Source organism: Podarcis erhardii, assembly GCF_964252035.2.
Source record: "Podarcis erhardii genome assembly, chromosome: 14".
In the NCBI taxonomy this organism is placed as follows: Eukaryota; Metazoa; Chordata; class Lepidosauria; order Squamata; family Lacertidae; genus Podarcis; species Podarcis erhardii.
Window position 1 is genome coordinate 18,892,032 of NC_138503.1, and position 19,622 is coordinate 18,911,653.

The following is a 19,622-nucleotide window of genomic DNA, read 5'->3' on the forward strand; positions in this document are numbered from 1 at the left end:
CAAAATATGTATACTTAACTATCTGCTGTGCCATGCACAGACATTTTCATTTTTGTTAGATGGAAACAAACTGTTCTAGTCTGCCCAGTGACTCCCAGATTTTTCTGTTTTGCTCTGCCTTGGCCAGCTCAATCCTCACAAAAACCAAGTGGCAAATGAAAGGAAAATGCTAATCACTGACACATAGCAGTCATTTTTGTTTGCTGCTGGTTCTGCAAGGGTTGGGCTAGCCAAGGCATAGAAAAACAGAAATGAGCAAGTGTGGAAAGAAGACTTGTCCAGTGCACAGGTTCCTAAATTCTCACACCCAACCTCACAGATGTTATGGAAGCTGCTTCTAGAAAGAGCTTGTATGGGATTTTCATTGCTATCTATTTAAGGAAAGCATGCACAATGTACAGTGGTACCTTGGTTTACAAACTTAGTCCGTTCTGCAAGTCCGTTCTTAAACCAAAGCGTTCTTAAACCAAGGTGATCTTTCCCATAGCAGCGGGGGACTCATTTTACAAATGAAACACACTCAACAGGAAGCAGAACATGGTCTGCTTCCAAGGCAAAGTTCACAAACCAAAACACCAACTTCCTGGTTTGCAGCATTCTTAATCCATGTTGTTCATAAACTAAGCTGTTCTTAAACCAAGGTACCACTGTATACTGTGTGACAAAGAGCTTCAAGGACTGGTTATAGGAATGAAACTGTAACTAATACTCTACTTTGCTGTAAACTAAACTTGGTTTAGTAGTCAGATTTCCTTGCAGATCAGTTTCCCCGCCCCCTTGCTGGTTTAAAATTATGGTTTAAAATCAATCCACCCTGAATAGTTGTCATAATATCACTTCCAATTTGTACCTCCTATGATAGTTGAAACCAATGACAGACAAAACAACGTGTTCCGAACTCAAATAAGTTCTTTATTTTTTTAAGCAAAGAAATTCCATTGAATCAAATATAACAAAATTACTCTGTTCCGCATGACTCTGTTTATCACACACAGAACAAAAAAAATTAAGAAAAAAAGATCAAGGACACACTTTTAATAACTTGAAACGTTAGCAGATTTAGAAAAATTGCATTGCTAGTTGCAAATTTTCATCTCAGCAGCAACTGGTTCCTAAGAGACAAGAAAGGAACCAGCAACCATGAGAGTCACTTACACACATGAAACCTGTTCAGGGCAGCATTTTTGTTTCCAAAGGAATTAGGAATGTGAAAGTGATGTTTTCCAAAATGTCTGTCTGGAAGCAAAAATTACCAAAAAGGAAAAAAGAAAAAACTGAGGTTGAAGAGACATTTTCTTAAAAAAACAACAAAAAACCCTAAAAAACCAAACACTCAACTCACTCCAATAAGGCAGCTGCAGTGACAGAAATCAAAGAGCGCACAGGTACAGGTCTAGCTTCCTGAGGTGTTCGGATATCCCTCTGTGTGTTCAGGAGAAAAATGGGGTGTTTATCTTTTAAAGTTGTGCTTTCTTAAATAAGGTGAAAGGCTGTCAGAACGAATCTATGAATTAACTATCAAATGCAATCGAAATAGCTGTGATGAAATAATTGAGCGGACAGACTTACAGATTCTAACACACTACACTGATGAATCTCAATGGCAGATTAAGTTCTTGAGGTTCCCAGTACGAAACAGCCACACAAATTAAGCCGTGATGTCTGCATAGGCTTTTATCAGCCATTGATCTGGAACTGAACCTACTTCAATTCTGGAAAAGGCTGTTTGGTACAAGCAGAGATTCTGCTGCATATAGCAAAATATTAACTCCTGCGAGTTGCAAAAAAAATTATGCTGAAAATCAGTGAATCCCCATCTCAGGAATTTTGAAACAATGGGTTACTCTACAAGGATTTGAACCAGCAAAAGTGCTGGAAGGTTGGTGGTCCCAGAAACTGAGGAAATGTCTTGCATGAAGGAAATAGGGATGGTTGCTCTGGTTGCAAAATGGAAAAAAAGCGGGGGGGGGGGGATACCAATTCTCAGTTCCAGCTTTATAAATGCTGCCCTTTCATGGTTGTGCCCTTTAATGTAACCAGCAAAAAGAACAGAACACCAGATGCTTCAATGAGATACAGTACAGTTCTTGATTTAAAAAAAAAAGGGGGGGGAGATCCCACTGCCCCCGCATTCCACCCAGCTGATTTCATCTCATTTTGTCAAGCAACCAAACCAGAGGCGCTTCAAGGCAAAGGAGATTTTAAAAAGAAAACAATTCCAGATAAGGAACATGTGGAGACAGCGAAACAAGATGTTAGAATAGTACGAAGGCCACAAAACTCCAGCAGCGTTGCATGGCACCCACCACCCCTTTTCAATGGAGACCTTGCTCAGTACACAACCAGCAGGCTACTTTTCGCCCTCATTTATATCACTGGCAATAAGTGTGCCTGCTGTGCGACTAAGAGGTCTGCATAACATGTAGCTAAGGAGGATTGCTTAGGCAACTGATATATGGGAGGGGGCCGGTGGTGTGTTTCAGATACTTTACAACCATCTTGTTGGCTATTATTACTCTTGTCAAGACTACTCAGTGATACACACCTGGACCTCACCTTGTAGAGATGCTTTCCTATGATAAGAGTCCCCAGACAGGGAGTTGGAAGTTCTATTCTGGCAGAAAACTCAAAGGCTAATGACAATACAATTGGAGGAAAACTGCTAACCTCAGTCTGTGTAACTGAATGTAGGGCATGCCCTTTTAGAAAAGAATATACCAAACACTTTCAGCATGAGTCTGGGACAAAAAAAGAGAGAGCTGTAAACATGACCTGCTACCTAGTAATATAAGCCTTCACAAAAAGACCGAAGCCAATCTTAAAAAGGTGCCCAACCTTAAGAGTCCATGAATATCTGGAATACAAACATTTCACCCACAACCAGGCCACTTTAGTGCAGGCATCAACAAAACAGTGAAGATATGAATGTTGAAATAGATGCACAGCTTACAGAAAGCTGCAGATGTTACCAGTGAAGAGCTGCTTTATGCTTTCATCTGATGAAATCTGCTTTGAAAATAATTGAACATGGCAAACCAATTGATGGCAACAGATCACCTCAAACAGAAAGGTCTGAAGTGGCGTGCTGGGTTTTTTTTTTTTTTGGTTTTTTTAAAAGTAACAAGATCTGGTGAGCTCCTATGCACAGTTACAAACAGTAAATTGTAACACGGAAAGCATCACCAAGGTCAAATTTACTGGCAAAAACAACCGGATGGAAGAAATGTTAGTGTCCTGGATGCTTCCTTGTTTTTGTTTGTTTGTTTCCATGTAGTATCTTTCGGGGGGGGGCTGAAGTCTAGCCTACTGATAAGCAGGGAGATGCATTACAGCAGAATCACAGATTTACTGGAAAATACTAACTGAAAGTCAGAATCACATATATTTTTAAAATGGAATTTGTAAAGCCACTTCCTCCTGTTGGATCAAGTTAACTCGTTCTTTCCCCTACTGGGTTTTTTTTCTGGGGGGTGGGGAGCATTAAGTGTATCCCCAAGTGTGTCTATCAAGCAGACTGAGAACCTCAATTTTATGGTCTCCCTGGCAGTGTAACGGGGCAAAATAGGTTTCCAAATTTCTATATGGCCATGTTAGTGAGAACTAAAGACTCTGTAACAGCTCCAGATTTTGGTGTGTGTGTGTGTGTGTGTGTGTGTGTGTGTGTGTGTGTGTAGGGAAAAGGGATCCCTTCCAACATTTCACAAGAGCGCTAATGATTTTCAAGGGTTTGATAGTTTTAGACAAGAGTGGTTCATGCTCTCCTCCATTTAAAAGAATTTTAACCACTGAAGTGATCTTCTTTGAAAAGCCTGTATTACATAGGTGCATTGCCATGTGATCCCTGGGTACTGAAGCTTAAGAATGCCTAAATATGAACACTGGAGTGCCATCAAAAGCAGGCATCAACTCATCTTCTTGTTCAGGTGCAAAACTAGTTCCATAGCTGAAGGACCCTTTACAAATAATTGCATCCTCGCATCCAGCTTCAAGCAGAAGGTAATAAAAGCCTTTCCTTTGTGAAAAATGCAGTTTCCCTTTTAAATGCATCAAAAATGTCTTACTTGGGTAGAAGTCAATGGTAGTGTTAAATTCCGCTATTTAGCACCCATTTGCTAAGAAGTGGGGCAGATGAGATTTATATGATCTAAAGAGAAACCAGAAGTGGGGCAGATGAGAAAGATGGCTCTCAGTGGCAGGTCTAGAGGAACTTCTATGCTTATGTGCTGCTAGGCAAACTCTTTTTGGCAAAACAGCTGCACACTAAAGAGGAAAAAACTAATATTGTGGAGACTGATGTGAAACAGACACTCTCATAGCTAACTTTCTAAATTTTAAGTGGGGGTAAAGAAGCTACATTCACTTCCAATATATATTTGCAGTAACTAAAAATGGTTTCAACATCTACTTCCACTCAAACAGAAAGGAGACTCTAGATAGTGACCTGCACCGCTTATGTACCTATAATTTCATCCGCACACTAGGGTTTACGTAGGATTTTGGCAGTTTATGGATATAGAAGAAAATTCCAAAGAATGACATACTGAAAAAGAATGGAGAGCCAACTCTTTGAGGAAAAGGAAAGAGCCATAAGCACTGGCCAGATCATGCCTTGCTAGGCTTGGTCACTCCCTCAGATTTGAGGGGGTAGAACATGAGTTCTACACAGCTTGCCAGACATGTCAAGGTTGCTGAACTAAGGCTGAAGGAGCTTTTATTCCTGATGTGAGAAATGCACCTCTGCTACAGTAGCTAATTATTGCTCAATAAATAAAACTAGAAGAGAATAGAATAACCCCCGAAAACCTTACACCTTTCTGAATTTCAAAGCTGCTCCAGGATATGTTCTATGAAGCATCCAAGTTCAGAAAGGATTCTTATCCATGTTAAAAAAAAAAAAATCACACTATAATTAAAGTGCCTTGAAAAACAAAACCAAAAAGGTTTAAACAATAAAGTGCTAACTGTTATGAAAAATGGGGTGCGTGAGAACTCCTGCAAAAAGAGGTGAAAGGGACCACAAGGAGGCAACAGTGAGCTGACAATTCTGAAGGGAAGCAGTGTCTTACTACAATGTTCCACTGTCTTAATAGAAAAGTAATCTAAATATCAGATTTTTAAAAAATCTTATTAATACATATATGGCTGAATATTTTTCTTCCAGGGTGGAAACTCTGCAGCTCAGTGAAGAAATATGTCTCTCTATTGTGTGGTAGTAAAAAAAACTTTTTTACTGTAACTCAGCCTAATGCATCATTCACCAATTTTCTGTTGGTGTCTTTGCTCTGAAAGACAAGTCAGAACACTGGACTCATCAGATTGTCCTATATAACCTAGTAACTGTAGATGCATTAGATACAGAACTTTTTTTTTTCCTTTTAAGCATTTCAGTATTGTAGACATCAAATCCCCATCTCCTCTAAGGCAAGGCATACTGACTGAAAATAGCCAGTTCAACGCTTTAGAAGTCTGGGGATTTAATTTATTTATCTATTATGTTCTTCCCTAGCAGACATGAAATGTGGGCAAGACACCAAAAAAAAAGCATAGATGGATATTATATTCTCTCTTTCACACACACAAAAAGTTCCTAAGAGTATACATATAGATTTGCTAAGAAGTACTCTAGAAAACAAAACACAAAAAAGGGCCACCTACAAACTGATAGCAAGTGGCTTCCATTCGGAGACCGTATTAAAAGGCCTGGGTTAAGAGCACACAAATGTCTTGTGTCAAAATAAAAATTCCTTATACTAGAAAAGGCAAGTATCACAAGGCTACTTGTTTAGTCTCGAGTAGTAACACAACAGGGAATCCACTGGACTGATCAACCCAGAAGCCATCTTTGAGCCAAGTCTCAACAAAAAGCAAAATGTGACTGTACACACCCAGCCATCACTCCAGAATTCTGGAGCAACTGTAGTGCTGATTACACATCAAACACTTTCAAAGCAATCTAAACCCTCGAAGTGCATTAATCAGAAAGGGCAAGCCCCCCCCACCCCCCTTCTCAAAGGGATGCAATTCCGGAAACTCAAAATTCTTTCAACTTTCCCCTTGTTTTGTGGACAGCCTTTCCGATGACTTGCAGAGCGAACTACGACTGATTTCCTCTACAGATAGATATAGATGTCTCCCCCCAGGTGGGGAGGGGAAAAATGCAACCACAAACAGACTGTAACTCCTAACGCACATCACTGACTGCTAGACAAGTTTTGCAAAAACCAGAAGTGGGTTTTTTTGTTTCAGTTTCTATCAGTGAAAGTGTGAACAGATGGTCAAGAGCATCAAAACTTCTTGCTGATTTCAAAAATGTTCTTTTGTCGCACTTGTTTCAGAACCTTGAAGCAAGCTATAGATGGCAACCCACCAATACAGTGCATCAGTTCTTCCAATACACAACTGTACTGCAAATGATCAAATATATTCCCAACTTGCTCAGTGCCAGTCATTAGCCTCTCTGGCCGTAGCTCTACTTTGGCATGAAACACTATGGTCAATGCCCAAGTTCAAGGTGTTCAGAAGTTAGGTCTGGAAAAGCAGAAGAGATTAAGAGTTCCAGAAGATGGGGATTAAAGGTGAAACAACCTGAAGTCTTTGGAACTGTTTATTCTTGGCCAGATGATTGTTCCGTATCGGAGCATTGTGATTTATTCTTCTCCCACTGACAGATGGCATTGGCATATTGGACCACAAGCTTATCCATCCAGGTGAGGGGTTCAGGAAAGAGTACTGCACCCTCAAAAAACCCCAGGTGACCTCCATGCAATGGCAAAACAAACATGACATTCTCCCGCTTTTCTGCAAGTGTGAAAAAACAAAGTTTAGAACTCAACACGTTTTGCATCTTACCAAAGTACAGTACTCTGTCCAGTAAAACCTCAGGTTTAAGGTATAAAAGGTAAAGAGACCCCCTGACCATTAGGTCCAGTCACAGACGACTCTGGGGTTGCGGCGCCCATCTCGCTTTACTGGCCGAGGGAGCCGGCGTACAGCTTCCGGGTCATGTGGCCAGTATGACCAAGCCGCTTCTGGCGAAACAGAGCAGCGCACGGAAACGCCGTTTACCTTCCTGCCGGAGCGGTAACTATTTATCTACTTGCACTTTGATGTGCTTTCAAACTGCTAGGTTGGCAGGAGCAGGAACCGAGCAACGGGAGCTCACCCTGTTGTGGGGATTCGAACCGCCAACCTTCTGGTTGGCAAGCCCTAGGCTCTGTGGTTTAACCCACAGCGCCACCCGCGTCACTTATACTCTATTATTTTGACTGGAAAATGTATATACAACCACCTGTGTTCCAGGTAGGCATGATACTCCAGTTATAAGGCAGTTGCATTAGTCAAGATGCAAGCTACATGAAATCAAGTCTGTGCTGGATATTTCCCACTGATCCTTCTAGAAAGTAAGATACCCCATTACCCTCTTCTACTGCTCCTTTAGTGTCAAATTTTAGGTTGCAAACTCCTTGGGGAAGGGGGCTATCCTTTTGGACTCTGTAAAGAATATGCACATTATGGTTCTATATGAGACACATGCATAGGTTACAAGTTTGTCTGGAAAAACAAACATGCCTTCTGCCCTCCAAGGCTATCTTTAAATTATCACAACGCTACACTGCCTTGCAGAAATCTATTTACTGAAGCTTTCAGCTCACCTGAGAGGGCTTTTGGTATTGATAAGAGACTATCGTGCACCAGAGGGTCATCAGCAGCATTAACCAGCAAGAGGGGAACAAAGATCTGCAGATTTTAAAAAAAGAATTCTGTGTTGGAACACAATCTTGTTTGTAATCTAGTTATGAAGTCACAATTGAGTACAACAAGTGCTGTAGGTGCCCTGAACCTGCAGAAATACCACTGTTCAGATAATACACATTTAAAATTGATGGAGGGGCTCCTTAGCACCAGTGTAAGTGATTTCTGTCACAGAAAGCTTTTATTACTACAAGCAGCAGTCAATAGCATATCTTCTGCAGTGCTGCGTTTGAGGCAAAACCAATTCACTGTTTTGCTATAGGTGGAAAAGATTTTGAACTAGTATAAAACTCAAGAGTGTAGAATTGGCTACGGTGACTTAAACTTAACACTTCCAGTGACAGACATCTGCTGCTTTCTAAATTTAGGGAAAACGGAAACAGAATTGGGGGGAGCACTAATGACAGCATATGTAGCCTATTCTATAGAAGTTAATCAGAAATTGCCTTACAGAAAAACAATAAATAGATTCTATAAGAAATGTTGGTCTCCGAGTACCTGACCATAAGATACAGGAGCTTTAGTCTCTTCAAAAGATAATACACTGGTTGTAAAAATTTCACAGATATGCATATTTCCACTTGCTGACCATACCACAAATAAGCATACTTTCCAAGGCAAGGAAAATTATTGCTAATTTATGATGACCCCACATAAAGAACTACTATTCAGCAACATGTGCTGTAAACTTGGCTAGAAGCACATGGGGACATTCTCCATCTCACCACAAATCTCACATACTGACATATGTGGTGCATGTCAAAAACTAGAGTAACAATATCATATCAACTTACTTTCTGCAAGTAATGCAGGCAGCTCTCCTGTTCATAGTATTCCTTTAAGGTGCTGTAGCCATGGAACTTCCTGAGACACAGTAAAAAGAAAGCTTAAGCATTTATAGAGATTTTCTTGTTATGGAATCACACATATTTTCTTCTAATTCTTATACATAGGATTACAATAGTTCTCCAAATAAGACACTTGAAATGATTACTTCTGTACAAGTTAAAGCCAACATTCTGCTTCGGCTTTCAAAAGAACTATCTAGTGAAACATCCAGAGAATATGGAACTATTTATATGTTCCTCTTGTTCTTAGCTTTAATATCTAAATTCCATTCCCCAAGACTGTCTATCCTGCAGAAAAAAAGCATCAAAAGAAGAATGTGGCTACTTAGTAAACAATTAGCTAGGGAACAAAATACCAGGCAAGGAAGCAGTAAGACAAATATGTGGAAAGGAATGTACACACATGTAGCCATATCAAATACACTGGAAACATCCTTTCCGATTTAACTGCAGAACCCCTAAGTTAAGGAAGTTAAACCTAATTATATTACTAGCCCCTCTTTAGATGCAACATCAGGCTCCCAAGTTCTTCTAAGAACAGAAGTCAACCCCCTACCCAACTAGTAGAACGTAATGCTGATGTTCATATTACTCTCAGTCATCTTAGATATTATTTGTACTGGTCATGAGCCATAAACAGGCCACCCTACGAATTATTTGTGTACAATACATTCCAGCACTCCTTGGATGAAATAACAGAAGCAAGCAAAAAGAAGCAAGGAAACACACATAGGAAGTATAGCAACTCCTGGTCCGCCTATTTGGGAATGCAAGTTTTACTGAGGAACAAGTGTGCAGCCAAAAAAAGGAGGGTGTCCTCTGAGGACAGGGTTGATTTCTTGCCATATCACTATAGGGTGTAGGGGAAACTAAGGCTAACCAACGAAGGTTTTATCTAGTTTCTACGGGAAAACCTACCCTTGAAACTCCATGACAGAAGTTCAGCTATGTAACACAATTATGTAGAAAGTGGTAAGCACTGACCATAAGGAATCACAACTTTTTGCTTATGCCAATGGCTACTGGCAAATCAGTATATGAAGAATTTGATGCAGCTACAAATCTAAAATACACATTTCATTCAGACCAGCTTCATTTTCCATCTATACCATAACTGAAAGTGATTCAGCACTGGTGCTAGCATTTGGGGCCATTGGTACTTCTAACAAAATGACACTCCTGGCTCTATTCTGATGAACTTTTACCAGCACCCCTCAGGTGTTTCTGTAGCACCACCAAGTAACTCAAATTATTGGAGTTTGCCAAAGGAATTAGATGACAAGGATCACTGTTTTCTAACCATTCAGAAAAGATTTCTAGCACTGGCTTAAGATATGCTTCACAAAAACACTGTAGAACTGATTAGTCAACCCTGCACCCTAATTTTACTCACTCAACAGCGTTGCTATTTACAGCATGGTAAATTCATTTTTTAAAGTGTAACAAACAAGAGGCAAGACAAACCTGTAAACAATAAGATCTAGAAAGAATTGGGAGTTATATGCACAATGATGATAACAGCAGCCTCCATTTCAGGAAGGTCTAAATGACAGGGGAGAGTTACCAAATGTGCTTCTTGATGTCCATACCTCATGATACTGTCATCAATCTGCATAAGGGATGTTGCTGTGTGAAGTCTGCTCAAGTCTGACTCTAATAAACTGTGAGGCTTTTTAGGGCTCTCAGCAAACAAGGTGTGTCTGAAACAGAGAGAATGAAGTGAGTGACTATGAAACACAGACATACTGTAACTATTAGAGAACGTACTCTATTGGGTTTACTGCTGATCTGAAGGTTACTTCATAAATTGCTTTATGTTGACACAGATCTTAAGATCCATGTTACTGTCATCTCCAATACCATTCTGAATCTGTCCCATGTGAAAAAATACAAAAGGCAGTTTTGTTCAGCCCTGAAGACTTGATACTGGCTCAGATTTTGACATTGGTGCAGAAACTGGTGCAGATACAAACAGTATACCTGAAGGAGCATCCCCCATCGTTCAGCCCAGACACTGAGGTCCAGCTCTGAGGGTCTTCTGGCGGTTCCCTCACTGTGAGAAGTGAGGTTACAGGGAACCATACAGAGGGCCTTCTCGGTAGTGGCACCCGCCTGTGGAACACTCTCCCATCAGATGTCAAGAAAATAAACAACTATCTGGCTTTTAGAAGACATCTGAAGGCAGCCCTGTTTAGGGAAGTTTTTTAATGTTTGAGGTTTTATCGTGTTTTTAATACTCTGTTGGGAGCTGCCCAGTGGCTGGGGAAACCCAGCCAGATGGGTGGGGTATTAATAATAATAATAATAATAATAATAGGAGTAAAATTGAGCCAAGGTCAGAAATGCTTAAGAATCAGTGTACTGCAGTAGTCAGGAAGTTGGCCTTAGAGCAGTAGATCCCAGTTCAAAGCCCTGCTCAGCCATGAAGCTTGCTGGTGTTGACTTAACGTGTGCCAGACATCTCAGTCTCATTTTTCTCACAGTGTTGCTGAAAAATAAAATGGCAGTGTGTGTGTGTGTGTGTGCGCGCGCGCGCGCGCAACCACATATGCCACCTTGGTCTCCTTGAAAGAAGGAATCTCTGCCCATCCCAGTGCTGGAATTTATTTCCACCTTTGTGCTGCTGCAAAAAGCAGTGGGGTCTTCAGGGGCTGAAAAATCTGTTTGGGGGACTGAATGAGGCCCCTGGGCCAGAGGTTAGCACTCCCTGCACTAGGTCCTGTGGGCAACTACATTACTAAGCAATAGCCCTGTCAGCATTGGTGAGAACAGTGCAAGAGGGTGTGTGCTGTAGACTATGGATCAGATGCATGATCATGTTCTCCAAAAAGCAGAGGTGGAACAGAAAATGTGCAAAAGGAAATAAGGCTTGCTGGAAGTGTAAAATCAAAGAAGGCAATTTCTACCATATGTGGTGGACTTGCGAAGAAATGAAGAAGTTCTGGGAACTTATTTATAATGAATTTTTTAAAAATATTCAGATACACCTTTCCTAAAAAACCGGAAGCCTTCCTCTTAGGAATAATTGGGGATGAAATTAAAAAAGAAGACCAGACACTATTCCAATATGCGACAGTAGCTGCTAGAATATTAATAGCACAAAATTGGAAAAACCCAAATATCCCAACTGTTAGAGATTGGCAAACAAAATTATTTGAATATGTAGAACTAGCAAAAATGACGCAGAAAATTAGAAACCAAAAAGATACAAAGTTTATTAGTGATTGGAACAAATTTATAGTATACATTGAAGGAAATTATAGAAACTTAAAAACCACAGCAGGTTTGATATAAATCTTACGATGTGTAAACCATTAACATTGAAGCTGCAGAAAAAAGAAAGAAGTCTTATTAAGAAGCCCGAAATCAGGAGGGAAGGAGGTCAATAGGTACGTAGAGGAAAGATTTAAAGAAGGAGATGAAGAATTGCAATGAAAATTTATGTTACTTTTATGTTGCTTATGGATGTTTTTTGATATTATTGATTTGTTTACTTTTGGTTATTTAAATGAAAATTAATAAAAAGAATTATATAAAAAAAGAAAATGTGCAAAAGGAAGTTTGGTTTGAGGGTTGGCCTTAGAGCACAAAAGATCCATTATGGAGAAAAAAGTGTTTTTGTAGATTAACAAGCCGTCCTTCAAACCTGCTAAAGGTTGCTCATGCTTACAACCAAGAGCTCTTTTAACAGGAAGATTAATATATTTAGTTAAGTTGTCATAATATTTAGTTATCTGGGATGAATTAAGGGGGTTCTATATCCTATACATAATTAGAGTCTCTTAAAGCTGTTTTTCCATACTGGCTTAAACAGGAAGCAATACAGCAACTACAGTTACAAGCTTTGACTACTGCTAACCTTGAACTGTTCAAACAACCAGTTATTGTAATTTCACACCCTTTCCCCAAGCACAGCCAAAGTGTCACAGACTTTCTTAAGTAAGATGTTTCTGAAAGTAAGGTTACTAATGCACATGGTTCTTCAGTAGCTACTGATCCAGAGGAGAATTAATTTTGTTGGTACCCTGATCAACTTGGCGACACATAAGAACAATTTATGGTACTGCACATTATCAGCTGACACAGAGGCCCATTTAGAATATAAAGAGCATCATTTTGTACCTGTGAGACAATATGATTTTCTTCAAGTTGTCTGCCATGAGGAAGTTGTAAAATCTCCGACATTGATCCCATTGCATGAAGGTTTCCTGTGCCCTAAAGATATGACATGGGGAAATTAATTAAAAGCTGGAAAAGCAAGCTTCCAGGGTCATAGCAACAAAAAGTACTCTGCAAATAGATGGCAGCATTTCCACATAACTAATTTGATTCACTTCAAGGAGCCACCTATAAGCTATCACACCTTCAAAAGGAATCAGCTTTTTCCTTTTTCAAACGCACAGTAATGCATAAGAGAAATGTGTCATTAAAGGATTCAGCCAGCAGGGGGAACAAAAGCATTAGAAACTGGAGAACAAAACAGCCAACAGCTTGCAAAACAGAACTTTCCAGGAAGAGATGGGTTGTTCTATGTTGTCTCAACAGGTAATTTCAAACATGTGTTACAAAAATTGACAGAGAATGGACAGGCGAACTCAAAACTGTATTTGAAACTGCTTTTTTTTAAAAAAACAAGGTTAACTAAGTAAGGAAAACACAGACAGAGCAACTAGTACTTTATAAGAATGAGAGATTTTTGCACAATACCCACCCCCCTTTTAAAATAGCAGTCCCTGAATGTGTACACATGCCAAAGGTGGCACAGTCTTGTGAAGCAATTTGTAAAAGTCTAAAATCTATCTTGCAGTTACATGCAGTATCCTCACATTTTTCTCAGGTTCAAACAAAGTTTGACAAATATTTTAGGGATGGGGAGGAGAGAAGACACGGTGTATTAAGCTTATGTTGTTCCAATTTCTAATCCTCTTGCTTTAAAAAATTAATCCTGCCACAAGATTTCTGCAGCTGCACAGTCTTAAATATAAAGGGAGCCTTTGTTGTCCAGTTTGGAACCAGAGCTGAATTGCTATGTGTTCTATTAATATGGAGGTTGCCATTTCCTTAGCCTGCTTGACACTTTCTCCAACCAGAAGGGCCTCCTGTGTAGTATTTACGTTCAGATACAACATCCTTTAGTTAAAGTGCAGTTGCAGCTATAGTACTGCAACTAATGGATTTCAATGGCATTTATTTCCTAATAAGCAGAACTTTGCATACTAAATGTCATTCTAGGGAAGGCTTCCAACTCTAAATCCATTTGTGCAAGTGGGTGACAAAATAAATTATTGGTTGTTGTTTTTTTAGAACAGTACCCTCCCCTTGGGTTTTGACCTTAAAATACACCAGAGCTCATCAAGGTTAGGTCAAACGATTTTTAACCTTTCTTTCAGAGTACACTGCCCTCAGCGCACAGGACTATAAAAAGCATGGTTGCTACATACTCTGCCTGAATTAACATTACTGTAAATGTACAAATATCTAATCAGATCTGAAATAACACCAAGAAATTCCCTTCCTAAACCTCTACTCATCATTTGGAGACTGGCAAGAATATAAGACTCTGTCTTTCAATATTCCAGTGTAATCTGGCTTTATAATACTTTCAATACCATTGACCATGGTGTCCTTCTGAAGCAACTGTCCGAACTAGGGGTTGGGTGGCACCACTTTGCGGTGGTTCCAGTCCTACCTGGATGGCCATTCCCAGAGGGTGTTGCTTGGGGAATGCTTTTCAGCCCCGTGGAACCTTCACATCTACATAAAACCACTGGATGGGGTTATCCAGAGGTTTGGAGTACATTGTCAGCAGTAGGCCGATGACACTCTGCTTTATTTCTGCTTTACATCTGCAGGTGAGGCAGTGGAAGTGCTGGACCAGTATTTTGCCTTGGTAATGCACTGGATGAGAGCCAAAAAACTGAAACTCCATCCAGATAAGACTGAGGCACTGTTAGTGGGTGGTTCCCTAGACCAGATGGGTGGAGATCGCCTGTTCTCGATGGGGTTACACTTCCTCTGAAGGAGCAGGTTCATTACTTGGGGGTACTCCTGTATCCTTTGCTGTCACTCAAGGCTCAGGTGGCCTCAGTGGCTCAGAGTGCCGTCCATCAGCTTCAGCTGGTGGCCCAGCTACGACCCTATCTGGACAGGGATAGCCTAACTACTGTTGTCTATGCTGTGGTAACCTCAAGGTTGGATTACTGCAATGTGTTATACGTAGGGCTGCCTCTGAAGACGGTTCAGAAATTTCAGCTAGTGCAGAATTCAGCTGCCAGGTTGCTCACCGGAGCAAGATGGCTTGAGCATACTACACCAATCCTGGTCTGACTGCACTGGCTACCAATTGTTTCCGGCCCAATTCAAAGTGCTGGTTTCAACCTGTAAAGCCTTGAACGGCTCAGGACCACAATACCTCAAGGACCACCTCTTCCCATATGAACCTACCCGGACCTTGAGATCATCTCCTGAGGCCCTTCTTTGTGTGCCTCCTCCGTGAGAGGTCCAGAGGGTGGCATTTGAGAACGAGCCTTCTCTGCAGTGGCTCCCCATCTGTGGAATGCTCTCCCCAGAGAAGTTCACCTGGCGCCTTCATTATATAACTTTAGGTGCCAGGCAAAAACTTTACTTTTTAACCAGGTCTTTGGGTGATTTGAGTGGCATCCTATGCCCTTTTAAAATGTGGGGGTTTGGGGGGAGGGGGTTATTGGGTTGTTGTTTTCATTTTGATTATTTATTTTGTGATTTTATGTTTTGATTTTGTTCTGTGAACTGCCCTGAGACCTCCGGGTATAGGGCAGAATAATATAATATAATATAATATAATATAATATAATATAATATAATATAATATAATATAATATAATATAATATAATATAATATAATATATAAATGTGTTGTGCTTCTAAGTAGCACAGACAAAGCAAGCATCTTTAAGGTCCTTTTTTAAATGTCACTTTTGATCTCTTGGGATATATGTGCACACATGGACACTACTATACATCCTGTTTGGAGCCTCAGTTCAACACTGGAAATACACAGAGCCAAAGTAGTTTTGGGAGACTGTGACTCTGAACAAAAGAACAGCAGGAGGGAAGGGTGTGCGTAATATTCTTCCCACTGGCACTTTTCCTAATTATAATTACCTCTGCCCAGCTAATGCTTCCCCATTTTACACCAGAGTTCTATATTTGTGTTTATGCAAAGGGAGGTGTAAAAGGTCTGGATTTTTGCAGAAAAAATGCTAGCAAGGTTAAGAACACTCTAGTCTCCTCCTATTCCTCTGCTAAAAATGGCAGCCTCCCAACGCTACTTTTCACTTATACATACCCCCCCCCGAATCTGTTATAGTAGTTTGCAGGGAGCATTAGTTCGACCCAGCTCTCAACCCAAAATACACAGCACAACTGTAAGCAGAAATGATTCTAGCTGAAATGACATGGCATAACTAGATATCAGAAAATTTGGCCACGACAAGGCTTCGAAAGAGACTGCTAATACTGAGTAAAAGAGTACAGATCAATAGGTTAGGTATATGTGGAAATGGTTTGCACCCTTTGCTCTCAGCTAAATGCCTACAGCAACTGAATAGGCCAACAGCAATTTTAATGATGAAATTTGCTGTCAGTTCCCAGTTCCCCTTTTTGTGCAAAAAGTTCAAAACACAGTTTAGCAACAAAACTTCACACAACTCAAGTTTTTATGCCCCTGAACCCCAAAGAAAGCTTTTGGTATCTGTATCGTATCTCCATGACCAGCAGATTGTTTCCTTAGACATCTACCATAAGTTTCTCCTGCTCTACAAGACCAAGCTTACCTCAGTGCACTGTACCCTTGACATACGCTGACACAGCACAATACACCCTCTTGGTTAGTCTGGTTCTCCCCCAGATATTTGCACACTATGTTTCCACCGAGGCTGAAGCCCACAACAACCAGCTTGGACTGAGGATAAGTTTTCCTGATGTAGTTCACCATGGCTCCAAATTCCCATGTGCAACCTGTAGAACAGCAAAAAACAAATTAAACATGACATATCACAGATGCATCTAAAGTCCCAATCTTCCCCTAGAGCTCACATATGCACTTCAAGAGACAACATTTCTAACAACATTGTTCATTATTGAAGCACAATGGGCATTTCTGCACATATACAGTGGTATTCCAGAAGATCATACAGAGGGAGAATACACCAACATTAATAGTGAAACCCACACCTGCTCTTCTAAAGAACCTTTTTCTTCCCTTTTTTACTGCCATATGAACAGAGCCTCTAACTGCCGGCTACAGCAGCAAACTCCCCCCCTTTTTTTTAAAGGATCAAAGCAAGTTTTTCAAAATATTTCATTCTCTGTTCAGCAGTCATCAGGTCCCAGCCAAAAGCTGTAACTAAAAATACTACACACACTTTCATATCTTCCAACTGTGAACTGGGAGAGAAATCTATAAAGTATCCCCCTCCCTGCAAAAAAACCCCAAATTGCTGCACACAGTCCAGATTTCCAGCAACTATTCAGCGATCAAGTCTAATTTGTGCATTTGACTGTAATCCTTCATGTGCAGGGATTTGTACAAACTTTTGGGAACTGAAGACTGTATTCATACACATAGCACTCCTGTGCCAACATGGCCTGACTATTATTTTCTACTGTCAATGGCCACTCCTTCAAAAACATTTACAGGAACCTAGGAAGCTGCCTTATATCGATCAATGGTGTCCATCTAGCTCTGTATGGTCTACAATGACTTACAGTGGCTCTCCATGGTTTAAGATGGAGTCTCTCCTAGCCATTCTTGGAGATTATAAGGACTGAATCCCAGACATTCTGCATGCAAAGTAGATGCTCTACCTCTGAGCTACAGCCCTAAGAGGCATTATAACCCTTCAGGAATTTTTAGAGTTAGGGACAGCACCAAGAAGCCTTAATACCAATACCATGCTGATCCCCAGGGCTTGCTTGCAGTGACTGAAACAGGACTATGTTGTGTTCCAGCTAAGCAACATAACATGGGTTTCTGAGACACTCTGGCAGCCCTTAGGTGGGCACAAAAAGTTACTGGCATGCTTCTCATCTCCATATTCTGGAGGGTCACAGAATATGGGGAGATGGGGATCTTGGCAAAACATTTCAGACATTGGTTGGACAGTGAGCTTCATATTGGACCCTTGGCTACAGATGCAGTTTCTCTTCGGCTCTCACCCCCTTCTCCCATTAGCTCTCTTGGGGCTGCAGCAGCTCTATCACCATCTTACTTTCTTTTACCTTCCCACGACTATGAAGCAGCATGCTTCCCAAACTTAGAATATAGCAGCCTCATTTGTGTTTTCTCTGCATGCCTTCTTTTCTGGGAGAGGAAAGGGTGCTTAGCTTTGCACTAAAGTAGGGGTGCTACATGTCCAGGAATCAGATTGCAATTTTTAAAAATCGGACTGTAATTTGGGAATATGGCAACCCTATACTAAGGTTTTGGATGCACTTCATCTCTTTCCTTTCAGAGGATGTCTTCCCAAAAAGAACAAGAGGATAGGGTGGCTAGATTCAGACCAGATGCAGCTCCGTGGCTGGGCATGCTCAGCCTGTAATATACTGAGTTGATTTCCCAGCCCCTGAGAGGATACATGTGTCACAGCTTGATATTTAATACTTTGGGGAGGAGAGACATTGCACAGCACTTTTTTGGTAGGGAGGATGCATCTTCATTCTTGAAAATGTTTTTCAAGCCTTGTTTATGAACACCATACCTAAGCCTCAAAGAACATAACTCCCATAGGAAGGAGGGGCGGTGCAGAGCTTTACAACAACATTTTGGGTTGCTCAACAACACTCCAGAATTATCTCCTGAGGACGGAATAGACTATGGTTATTAAAGAGCAGCCATGCAGTAGACCGCACCCTGGAGGCTTGAAATTCTAATTACAAGCACTGAGATACAAGATGTGACAAGAGCCAACAGGCCTACATCAGCTAAAGAGATCCCCACTCTCCTTTAATAGATACCAGCTTTATGCTCACCTGCTCTCTAAAGCTATCTTGAAAAGTTACACATCAATTACTTTTCTGGCAAAGAGAATCTGAGTAAATAGATTCTAGGTGGATGAATGTACTGGACATCCTAGGTGGATGAATGTACTGGACACACACAGACGCTGGGAAGCTGGTAATGCTATAGTGGTTGCATCTTCAATTGCTATCTCATGGTCATCCCATTGTGAAGCATTATATATGGCAAAACATTGGCAAGGTGATCATGGTATTATCTCACCAAGTCATCTTGTCCCTACTACTTTCCCTTCCCAATGTTTCCCAATATAGTGTACTGTAAAGAGAGGGGTTTTAGGAATCAACCTTTGGAAACAAAATTAATGCAGACTTAGCACAAGTAATAGCTGCTACATTGAATACTGTTGGGTTTTTTTAATTGAGCAAGTAACTCATCCTGCTTGGGAATTAGCAAAAAGGGGGAGGTTTTATCACAGACAACACTTTCAAGCTTCAGAAGGCACCATCTAGTGTGCTTTGACATTAGAGGACTTTGTCCAGTTGCAAAGTAACTCTGAAAGGTTAAGATGAAAGAGCCAATATTTACCATAAGTGAACATGCGTGGTGAAGTCAACTCAATAGTTGGCAGAGCTCCAAGGTGGTTTAGCACAGCACATCGATAGCCATTCTTCTGGGAATAGTCAACAAAGGTGCGGATGTACTGCTTCTCACTGTGATTGGCTATTCCTGGGCAAATTACCATTGTGATATCTTCTGCACAATGAAAAAGGTCAGGAGAGGCAAGTTTTAAAGCAAAAGCAAAAGAATACATGCTAGTTATACCAGTTTCATATTCCACAAAGACAAAACACATTTATTTCACAACAAAGCTATTTTTGCTCCTGATGCATACAGATTGTTCATTCTGTAGTGATGTTTTATATGCTATGTTTATATCATCAAAGGAAATACACAATATGCCCTGCACAATTTCAGAGTTTGTTCATCTAAGTTCTTTCATCTGACTGAGAGGAGTTTATTTT

General features: G+C 40.6%; 1 protein-coding gene across 3 annotated transcripts in view; it reads right to left on the reverse strand.

The window, feature by feature from the left end:
- Positions 1–1,301: 1,301 nt before the first annotated feature.
- ABHD2 (abhydrolase domain containing 2, acylglycerol lipase) overlaps positions 1,302–19,622 on the reverse strand; it is a 41,095-nt gene continuing 22,774 nt past the window's right edge. For all 3 annotated transcript variants that reach the window (XM_081839130.1, XM_081839128.1, XM_081839129.1), the window contains 7 exons: positions 19,186–19,353; positions 16,415–16,598; positions 12,723–12,815; positions 10,190–10,300; positions 8,547–8,616; positions 7,653–7,737; positions 1,302–6,798 (listed from right to left, as the gene is read on the reverse strand). In XM_081839130.1, coding sequence (XP_081695256.1) covers positions 6,605–6,798; positions 7,653–7,737; positions 8,547–8,616; positions 10,190–10,300; positions 12,723–12,815; positions 16,415–16,598; positions 19,186–19,353 — 905 coding nt within the window. In that variant the 3' untranslated portion in view covers positions 1,302–6,604. The remainder of the gene's footprint in view (positions 6,799–7,652; positions 7,738–8,546; positions 8,617–10,189; positions 10,301–12,722; positions 12,816–16,414; positions 16,599–19,185; positions 19,354–19,622) is intronic.